We start from the raw sequence: 11,491 nt of genomic DNA on the forward strand, positions 1-11,491 counted from the left end.
ATATATTTTCCCCTTGGGTGCTATCTTATATATATCACATATATATGTATAGTATACACACATACACACACACATATCTCCAGTCAGGATACGCATTCAATATAAGTCTCCTTCCCCCTCTCACTCCCCAAAAAACTGTTTTAATGAGGTAAGAGATGACTTGGAAATATGGTCAGAGTTAAGCTGAATTTTCATGGTAGTAGTCATTATCAAACATAAACAACAATCTTATTCTATTTCACATTTTGCAGTTTTTCATAAAATTTTCTACCTCAATTTATTAAACACCTATTACGTGCCACTAAGGTTACAATCGTGAGCAATACAGACCATCCCTACTCTAGTGAAGATTATTGTCTTACTGCCTATAGAGGTGAAAATAAGAAATGGCAGCACAGCACCTATGTTCCCATGAAAACAAAGGAGAAATGACAAACAAATGTGAGCAACAGACTGTTTGGATACCAGCTTCCTGCACCGGTACAGGAAAAGGGCAGCAAGAAAGATGTGCCATGCCATAAAACCTAACCAACTCCAATCTCCTCTGCCATGCAGGGTAAAATTCTAAAGCCACTTTGCCACAAGAACACTTTACTTATATATTACTTTACACCTTATAAAAATAAACATATTAACCCATTCATTCTTTCTTCCTCAAGACTAGCAATTTCTTATTACCATTTAAGTAAGCTATTCAAAATAATAAAAATTATACCTCGGTTACCTGCTTTGTGGGCAGCCTCCCTAAAAAAAAACATTATTTTTTCAAACAATGTACCAAAAACAAAGAACTTCAGAAAATCCACATATCTGTAGTAAATAATCTCCCTCATCTTCCAAAACATTATCAAATCCCAAACTTTACAAATGTGGTATTCCATAACAATTCAACCCAAAAAATATATCCTGTGTTATTTCCCCTCAGGTGTTAATAAAGGGAGTAAAAGTGATTTTTTAAAATTAACTTAGGAGCAATTAGACTACCAAAAATAATAAAAAATATTTCTTAATATTTCTTAAAAAGTCGTATTTTATCCTTTAAAATTGTGGATATTGTCCATATATTATTACACTAGCAATATTTATAGTAAAAATCTGAGTAATCAAGGCCAGAAAAATACACATCCTTAATGGTATACAAAAGCTAGACATTTTTTATTATGCTAACACACAAACAATATCAGTTGAAAAGGATAATTCATGTATATTTGTTTGAGTTCTTTGTAGATTCTGGATATTAGCCCTTTGTCAGATGAGTAGATTGCAAAAATTTTCTCCCATTCTGTAGGTTGCCTGTTCACTCTGATGGTAGTTTCTTTTGCTGTGCAGAAGCTCTTTAGTTTAATTTAGTTCCATTTGTCAATTTTGGCTTTTGCTGCCGTTGCTTTTGGTGTTTTAGACATGAAGTCCTTGCCCATGCCTATGGGATGCAGCTGGAAACCATCATTCTTAGCAAACTATCACAAGAAGAGAAAACCAAACACCGCATGTTCTCACTCATAGGTGGGAACTGAACAATGAGATCACTTGGACTCGGGAAGGGGAACATCACACACTGGGGCCTATCATGGGGAGGGGGGAGGGGGGAGGGATTGCATTGGGGAGTTATACCTGATATAAATGATGAATTGATGGGTGCTGACGAGTTGATGGGTGCAGCACACCAACATGGCACAAGTATACATATGTAACAAACCTGCACGTTATGCACATGTACCCTGGAACTTAAAGTATAATAATAATAAAAAAAAAAAAAAAGAAAAGGATAATTCAAAGTACATTATTAGGGGCTAGGTGCAGCGGCTCATGCCTGTAATCCCAGCACTCTGGGGAGGCCGAAGTGGGCGGATCACATGAGGCCAGGAGATCAAGACCAGCCTGGCCAACACAGTGAAACCCCATCTCTACCAAAAATACAAAAATTAGCCAGGCATGGTGGCACGTGCCTGTAATCCCAGCTAAGGCATAAGAATTGCTTAAACCCAGGAGGCAGAGGTTGCAGTGAGCCAAGATCGTACCACTGCACTCTAGCCTGGGTGACAAAGGGAGACTCTGTCTCAAAAAAAAAACTACATTATTAGAAATTTTGGGTTGACAGGCTATTTCCATTTCTGTATTTTTTACACTTAGAATGACTTTGCAAAAATCCCAAACCAAAAACTGTAACAATCCACATCCTAAAGGAATTTTAATAGACCAATACTTGGTCTATTAAATGGAGAGGTCTATTAAATGGAGACATAATGGGATTTAAATAATGCATATTTCTGAATTAACCTAGGACAAAGATTTTTTGCATATTAAGATATGTTTACATAGATGTTTTTCTACCATGAGCTACTAACTCACTATGCAATGCACACTTAAGATAAAGTTCATCTTTAATAGACAGTGACAAAGGCTCTTTAGTTGACCAAACATTAGTTAACCAGCTGTGAACCCTCTTCTCAACTAGGCCTCAACCTTGGCCTTTAATGTCAGCCTGTCCTTGTGTGGTGTGCAAGGACAGGACAGGCCCAGTCTTAGCAAAAGTCCTGCTAAGTCAGCTTAGCAAGAAGCCCCTTATCCTTGATATCTGAACACCCTTGATATATGATTAAATTCCTCATCCCCCACCTTTGATATATAAATCTTTGGCCTGCCTTAACAAGAATCTCCTACCCTTGATGTCTCCTCTTCATGATTTTCCATCCACTGATTCCCCTCACCCATAAATCCCCCCTTCTCCTTGTTGTAGTCAGAGTTGAGTTCTCCACCCCAGGTGCAATAGTCTTGAGTAGTTTTCCTTAATCATTTTAACAAGTATCAGAATAAATTTTTTCAACAATAGAAACCCGTATTAGATGGAAAGTCTCCAACTCCTAAGTAAACTTGGGTTGGCAGATTGAAAGGAAAAAATGAAAACTTTTTAAAAAATCTTAAATTGTATCAAACCAACATCTGAGTGCTTTAAACACTTTCAAGGTACCAAGGCTACAGAGTAAAAAGTACAGAGACTGGAGTCTACAACGAAGAATCTGGCCTTTGTCCCTGGGAGAGAGACTCTAAAACCTTAGAATTTTCTGAGTAATAGGGGTGTCTTTGTTATTCTTAAGCCCCTTGGTTCACACTTGGGTTTAGGCTAATGAATGACTCAGGATGGGAGCTGGTCACACTAACCATGTGATTAGAGGGACAGGGCTTTAAACCAGCTCAATCTCCAAGGAGGTGAGGGGAACTAGAGATCAAGTTCAATTGCTTGGCCAATGATTCAATCAATCATGACTACATAATAAAACTCTAATAAAAACAATGGACACTGAAGGTTGGAGGAGCTGCCTGGTTGGTGAACACATCGATGTGCCAGGAAAGTGACACATCTTGATGCCACTGGGAGAGGACAGAAAAGCTCTACATTCAGGCTGTCCCCCACCCTGAGACCTTGACTGTGTATCTTAATTTGGCTCATTCTGATTCCTTATAATAAAACTATAATCATAAGTAAAATGATTTCCTGAGTTCTATGAGCTGTTTTAGCCAATTACCGAACCTGACAGGGTCACAGGAACCCCCAGAGTTACAACCTGGGGAACTTCAAATTTGCACCTGAAAACTACAGTGAGAGCAGTCTTATTGGGGACAATGACCTGAAATCCGTGGAGTCTCATGCTAACTCCAGGCAGTTAATGTCAGAATTGAATTATAGCATGCTGCAACACGCAAGACAAACTTTCCACATTCAAGGAGTTACATTTGTATGTGTAGGTACACTCAGGTTCACAGACAACCAATCACTTCCAAAAAGCCTACTCAGCTACATAAGCTGCTGAGCCACAGGACGAGGAGTGAAGTTTGATTTACTGTGAATTCTCAAAATACAGTTATTTGTATCTTTTTTTTTTTTCTTTCGGCACTTTCTTAGAAACAGACAAAATCCACACACATAACAGATAAGCTTCCACAATACTATGTAAAAATGGGTATATAGTTAAGGCATTTAAACTTCAGGTATATGAAAATGAAAACAGAAAAATTGCTAATCGGTTTTTAAAAAATAAAAATAGGCTTCCTTATTTGAAAAAACAATGTTCAAAGGAGGGGAAAAAACAGAAAATATAAGAGATAAAATGAAAATATCTCGGTCTTGGTGAGGTGCCGCCATTTCATCCGTCCTCGGTCTCTGCACCTTTCGCAGAGCTTCCAGCAGCGCTATGTTGGGCCACAGCATCCGGAGGTTCACAACCTCTGTGGTCCGTAGGAGCCACTATGAGGAGGGCCCTGGGAAGAATTTGACATTTTCAGTGGAAAACAAGTGGGCGTTACTAGTTAAGATGTGTTTGTACTTTGGATCTGCATTTGCTGCACCCTTCCTTATAGTAAGACACCAACTGCTTAAATCATAAGGATGTTTCAGTTCACCCACTTAACAGATAGGAAGAGCATTTTAAGAGATACAGCCTCTGGAAATGGATCAAACTCTAACTCATGGCATACTAGATATGTTTGTCAATAAACTTATGACATGAAAAAAAAAAGAAAATATCTCATATACTAATAATCCCACTATTCAGAGAGAACCATTACTATTCTTCTCCCTTTACTCTCAATTATTACAAAAATCTTCCCATGTCAATATTATCAAAAATTATGAAATGAATATAATATTTCATCACTAGAATAAATCATAAAACAGTCCCCTACGGCTAAATTATTTATTTCCAATTTTCTTCTATAAAAAGTACTGTAATCAACTGTCTTGTAACTCATTCTCTACATGAAACTTATTTCCAGGATAAATTCCTTCCGCTATAATTTATAGGTCCAACAATACACTCTTTTTAATGCCAATTTATACTCCTGCCAGATTTGTGTATGAGAACACCTGTTTTCTATGCTTGATAAGCTGGGAAAGTCCTTACCTTTGCTACTGTGACAGGCCAAACTGTGTTCTCAGTGTTGCTTTAATATGAACTTAAGACTAAGTCTTAAGAAATGTTAAATGTTAAAGCATTTCTTTATATTTCTTGACAATTTTCTTCTCCTGACAGCTTTCTAGTCATGCCCTTTCCCCATTTTTCTTTGAGGTAGTCATCTGTTTTTCACTAAGTTATAAAATATATAAAGTGGATAGATGCGGTGGCTCACACCTGTAATCTCAGCACTTTGGGAGGACGAGGTGGGTGGATTGCTTGAGGTCAGGAGTTCAAGACCAGCCTGGCCAACATGGTGAAACTCCATCTCTACTAAAAATACAAAAAATTAGCCAGTTATAGTGGCACGGGCCTGTAGTCCCAGCTACTCGGAAGGCTGAGGCAGGAGAAGCACTTGAACCCGGGAGGCGGAGGTTACAGTGAGCTGAGATCACACCACTACACTCCAGTCTAGGCAAGAGTGAGACACCATCTCAAAAAATATAATACAATAAAATAAAATATATGAAGTGATTAAGCCTTGGTTGGGCGCGGTGGCTCACACCTGTAATCCCAACACTTTGGGAGGCCGAGGTGGGCAGATCATGAGGTCAGGAGTTCGAGACCAGCCTGACTAACATGGTGAAACCCCATCTCTATTAAAAATATAAACATTAGCCGGGTATTGGTGGCATGTGCCTGTAATCCCAGCTACTCAGGAGGCTGAGGCAGGAGAATCGCTTGAATTCGGGAGGTGGAGGTTGCAGTGTGCTGAAATCGCACCATTGCACTCCAGCTTGGACAACAGAGCGAGACTCCACCTCAAAAAAAAAAGTGATCAAGCCCTTTTCACAAACATCCATGTACATTTCCAGTTTTAGGTCACCATGAATAATACAATCACTCTTTAGAAAGAGTTTTATAAGTTGGTCACAAGCACTGGCTATACTGTTATTTTAGGCTAAATATTTTTGCTAAAAGGTTATGTCATACAGTAATCATGACTTAAGAAAAGCAACTACTTACAGTCGGTACTCAAGTCAACTTAAAATAGCCTATTAAACATAGGCAAGTTTTGTATCCTGAAACTATAAATTTTTAAATTTAGACAAACTATATTATTCACTGCAACATATGGATTTAATACTAACTTTATTGTTACTAACATTACTCTGAAAAGTTTGCATACAAAAAGTCTTACCTTTTTCTAGAAACATAAGAATTTATAAAAATATATAACAAATTATCAAGGGAGAAGGTAGAGCTACACAAAGCCAAAAATGATGAAAAAAAAAAAAGTCTGCTGTCAAATCTAATATGGATCATTAAAATCCAAAAACAACAACAACAACAAAAATGTAAAAGCCAAATAATGCAGAAATCTATAGTTTTCTGAATGTGGCACCTTTTTGGATAGCTAAAGAAGAAACAGTAAAGAATATATTTTTTAAAAAAATTATGAACCCCGCATTGTAAAAATAAATCACTACTTTAAAATACAGATTTTCTATCACCCGAAATCTTATTTCTGATCAAATTATAAGGCATATTATATTAAAGTTACATTAAGCAAAAATAATTCATTTTATAGAAATAAGTTATTTTCTATATATAACAACAGATGTTATATACAAACTATTAAAACAAACAAATCTGCCCTAAGAATTTGCAAGAATCCCTTCCTGCACATTCAAGCACATTTAAGGCCCAGAAACTGGCCAAATACTACTTCTTTAATTAAAAATAAATTGGCATTAGGCCAGGACTGGTGGCTCATGCCTGTAATCCCAGTACTTTGGGAGGTCAAGGCTGGCGGATCACCTGAGGTCAGAAGTTCAAGACCAGCCTGACCAATATGGTGAAACCCTGTCTCTATTAAAAATACAAAAAATTGGCCGGGTGCGCTGGCTCACACCTGTAATCCCAGCACTTTGGGAGGCCGAGGCGGGCAGATCACGAGGTCAGGAGATCGAGACCATCCTGGCTAAGATGGTGAAACCCCATCTCTACTAAAAATGCAAAAAATTAGCCGGGCATGGCAGCAGGCACCTGTAGTGCCAGCTACTTGGGAGGCTGAGGCAGGAGAATGGCGTGAACCCGGGAGGGGGAGCTTGCAGTGAGCCAAGATCGTGCCACTGCACTCCAGCCTGGGCAACTGAGTGAGACTCCGTCTCAAAAAAAAAAAAAAAACGCAAAAAATTAGCCGAGCATGGTGGTACATGCCTGTAGTTCCAGCTACTCAGGAGCCTGAGGCAGGAGAATTGCTTGAACCAAGAGGGGTAAGGCTGTAGTTGCAGTGAGCCAAGATCATGCCACTGCAATCCAGCGTGGGCAACAGGACAAGACTCCATCTCAAAACAAACAAATAAATAAATCATTGGCATTAAAATATTTTTCCAGATCAATTCTAACAGCAAACTCACAGGAATTAATACCCAAGAACTCAAAGATTGATACTCTTTTTCCACTCCTTAAAAAAAAAATTTAGCCTTATTGCTATTTAAGCTGTTTGATATTATAATACTATAACTTAAAAAAAAATTGTTATAAAGATAAGTAAAAAAACAAAGCACAAAACTAAATCTGTAGTGTGCTCACAATGACATAAAAACTGTCAAACTAGGTTAGGTGTGGTGGCCCACACCTGTAATCCCAGCACTTTGGGATTACAAAGCAGGTGGATCACCTGAGGTCAGGAGTTTGAGACCAGCCTGGCCAGCATGGTAAAACACCGTCTCTACTAAAACTACAAAAATTAGCCAGGTGTGGTGGTGCATGCCTGTAGTCTCAGCTACTCGGGAGGTCGAGGCAGGAGAATTGCTTGAACCTGGGAGGCGGAGGATGCACTGAGTCGAGACTGTGCCACTGCACTCCAGCCCGGGCAACAGAGCAAGACTCCATCTCAAAAAAAATAAAAATAAAAAACAAACAGCAGCAGCAACAACAACAAAAAACTGTCAAACTAAAGGAAACATCAAAATGCCACCAGTAGTTGTCTTCAGGTAGTAGAACTAAGGGCTATTTATTTTCTCTTTCTACTTTATAATCTTTTTTTTTAATTAATAAAAGATTATGGGCCAGGTGCATGTTGCCAGGTGGCCAACACAGTGAAACCCCATCTCTACTAAAAATACAAAAATTAGCTGGGTGCGGTGACAAGCACCTGTAATTCCAGCTACTTGAGAGGCTGAGGCAGGAGAATCACTTGAACCCGAGCTGAAGCAGGGTAGACTGCTTGAGGTCAGGAGTTCAAGACCAGCCTGGCCAATATGGTGAAACCCCATCTCTACTAAAAAATACAAAAATTAGCTGGGCATGGCGGCACACGCCTATAGTCCCAGTTTCTTAGGAGAGTTAGGCAGGAGAATCACCTGAACCTGGGAGGCAGAGATTGCAGTGAGCCAAGATTACACCACTGCACTCCAGCCTGGGCGACAAGAGCAAAACTCGATCTCAAAAAAATATATATATATATATATTATTATTACAATTAATTTATTCACTCTCAAGCAATTATCTCCTCAAATACAGGGGCAAGTTTTTTTAAAAAAAAAGAAACTTTATCTGGCAATAGTTGCTCAAAATCATGGCTACCACAACTACTTAGTACTTCATATAGTACAGTAACACCGTCTATTGTCATCCAGTGGCAATACTTCCCTGCACACAGTTTCTCCTAAGTTGAATGGCTAAAATTTAAGTAACCAGTTATGGTGGGATTTATTTTTTAGAAAAAGAAGTATCTCCTTAAACTAAATCCTAGATTTTATGCTAGATTTTTCTATCATTTTACTCCCATAAAAGTAGCTATAATCAAACTAGAATTATAAGAATATATTAATACTTGTATCTCTTAGAATATAATAAAATACTGGACCCCTTCACCTTCAAAATACTGAGCTGATGGTCATTAGAAAAAAATCTACCAGACAAAAAGACAAAATGAACTCAGATACATAAACTGGAAAAACAAACAACTAGATTATTATTCTTAGCCAATTTGGGAGCAAAATAGAGAGAGAAAAGCCAGCCAGTCCTATAGCAGGACAAGGTTGCTGAGTTTACTGAGACACTAAATTTTTGTAAGTCATATATCTAGGACAGCCAAGTAACAAGACAGGTGGCCAGAGGAGAAATATGGTGTGATATGCTTCACTGCCCAGACACTCAAGGAGGTAAATCTTCACCTTGCTCCTTCCCTTCTAGTTTCAAGTCACATAAAATGACAATGGCAAGACTTAGGAATGAGAGCCAAGGGTAAAGAAAGTAGGCATAATATCCCAAGTGGCAATCTGAACCTAGTTTGTGAATCTTAACCTAGAATGACAGTTTTTAATTACTTAAAACAGTGAAACCCAGTATTACCCTACAAACTGATGAACTATCCGAAGGACAGTACAAAGTAAGAAATGGTGACTTCTTTTTTTTTTTTTTTGAGACAGAGTTTCGCTCTTGTTGCCCAGGCTGGAGTTCAATGGCGTGATCTCTGCTCACTGCAATTTCCACCTCCCAGGTTCAAGCAATTCTCCTGCCTCAGCCTCCTGAGTAGCTAGGGTTACAGGCATGCGCCACCACGCCCAGCTATTTCTGTATTTTTAGTAGAGAAGGGGTTTCTCCATGTTGGTCAGGCTGGCCTTGAACTGCTGACCTGATCCATCCGCCTCGGCCTCCCGAAGTGCTGGGATTACAGGTGTGAGCCACTACACCCAGCCAACAGTGACATATCTTAATGTATTCTGATAATTTTATTCTGCATATATATTTGTGATCTTTCTGCTGAGTTTGTTTTCTCAAATTTAACATGCAAACATTTTCCTTTTTCATGGCCTCAATTTCCACTTAACAGTATGATAAAGCAAGCATAATCTTAGTTTCAGCTCTGCCATACGATAGCTTACTGGGCTTTAACAAGTGTCTGGACCTAAGTTTCTTCATTTGTTTACTGAGAGGAGTTGGTCCAAATGACTCAAAAAGACTCTCCTATTCAAAAATAATCACTGTATCATTCTTACAGAATGACATCAAGTTGTGCTGGGTAACACCCACCTTTAACTGGAGAAACACTGCCTCTGGACTAAAACAGTGGGTATATTCCTCAAGCAATCATTCACCATATTAACACTGGTGAAGACAGTACTGTGGATTTACCCCCGCCCCAACTCCATACTTCATCCAACCTCTAGCACAACAAACCCATCACTACCTACTTATTAATTTACTTACAGAGGAAATGGGCAAGCCAACCCCTACTAGGATGAGGACAGTGGATGTGACGGTACTGTCATGGTACGGATAGTTGATGCTGTTGTCTTTACAGAAAAAGCCTCTCTGAAATGGATATATTTGGCCCAATTTTAGAACAGCCATAGGCATGGAAGCTGTTGGGGAAGGGAAAAAAAGACACACATGATTAAATTCAATTCACTTCATTAGGAAGTAAAGTCTACTGAATGGGATGCAAATCCTAGCCATATTTTACCCTCTCTGGAGATGGATCTCCATTATACCCAAGGGCAAAGATTAAGAAAATCATGCAGCATCATTTGCTTGTCCACATCAGCCCCAACTTTTTCCAAGTATAAATACTATTACTTGCATTGACCTCCGATTTTAGAAATAACCAATAAAAGAGACTTCTACAAGGAGAGCAAAATTGGCCCATGGAAAAATAAAGCTGAGAAAACAGGAAGGTTTTCCATTTTGCAATCTGTAGTTAATTCGTTTTTAATTGAATTGCTTTATATTGAACTGTGTTCAAGAAAAAAGGCAAAATTCCATCAATAAATTCAGTAATTAATATCATAACAGCCAAATATCATCCAGGAGAAGAAACATGTAGAACTTTGCTTCACATTAGAATTTTTAAATATTTTTCTACATTAGAATTTAAACTAATAGGGCTAGAAAACAACAGAAACCAAGCCAAGTGCGGTGGCTCATGCCTGTAATCCCAGCACTTTGGGAGGCCAAGGCGGGCAGATCACTTGACATGAAGAGTTCAAGACGAGCCTGGCCAATATGGTGAAGCCCCATTTCTACTAAAAACACAAAAATTAGCCAGGCGTGGTGGTGCACACCTGTAGTCCCCGCTACTGGGCAGACTGAAGCAGCAGAATCACTTGAACCCAGGGGGCAGAGGTTGCAGTGAGTCAAGATTGCACCACTGCACTCCAGCCTGGTCGACAGAGCAAGACTCCACCTCAGGAAAAAAAAAAAAAAGAGAAAGAAAATTATAGGAACCATAAGTATATATTCAGTAATAAAAATAGAAAGAAAAAGCCTTTTGTTTTTGCAAAGACAAACACCCGGTTTTATTAGCCCTGGCAAGTCTCCAAAACCACTTTTAACAAGTTATACTGAAAAAATTTTCAGTTGAAATTTTGTACCTAAATAAAATGACTCTGAAAGATCAAAGTTAAATAATTTAAATTAGTGACTTCTTCAGATGTTCAAGGCCGGGCGCGGTGGCTCAAGCCTGTAATCCCAGCACTTTGGGAGGCTGAGACGGGTGGATCACGAGGTCAGGAGATCAGAGACCATCCTGGCTAACACGGTGAAACCCCATCTCTACTAAAAAATACAAAAAACTAGCCGGGCGAGGT

At 38.9% G+C, this 11,491-nt stretch overlaps 1 protein-coding gene across 2 annotated transcripts in view; it reads right to left on the reverse strand.

Annotated features, from left to right (window-relative positions):
- PPAP2A (phosphatidic acid phosphatase type 2A) overlaps positions 1 to 10,519 on the reverse strand; it is a 63,604-nt gene extending 53,085 nt beyond the window's left edge. Inside the window, exon 1 of one of the 2 annotated variants that reach the window (XM_011939367.1) lies at positions 10,113 to 10,519. In XM_011939367.1, the coding sequence (XP_011794757.1) occupies positions 10,113 to 10,262 (150 nt within the window). In that variant the 5' untranslated portion in view covers positions 10,263 to 10,519. The remainder of the gene's footprint in view (positions 1 to 10,112) is intronic. The other variant, XM_011939368.1, reaches the window with a different exon arrangement.
- Positions 10,520 to 11,491: the final 972 nt, after the last annotated feature.

Source organism: Colobus angolensis, unplaced genomic scaffold (assembly GCF_000951035.1).
Source record: "Colobus angolensis palliatus isolate OR3802 unplaced genomic scaffold, Cang.pa_1.0 Scaffold180, whole genome shotgun sequence".
Lineage (NCBI taxonomy): Eukaryota > Metazoa > Chordata > Mammalia > Primates > Cercopithecidae > Colobus > Colobus angolensis.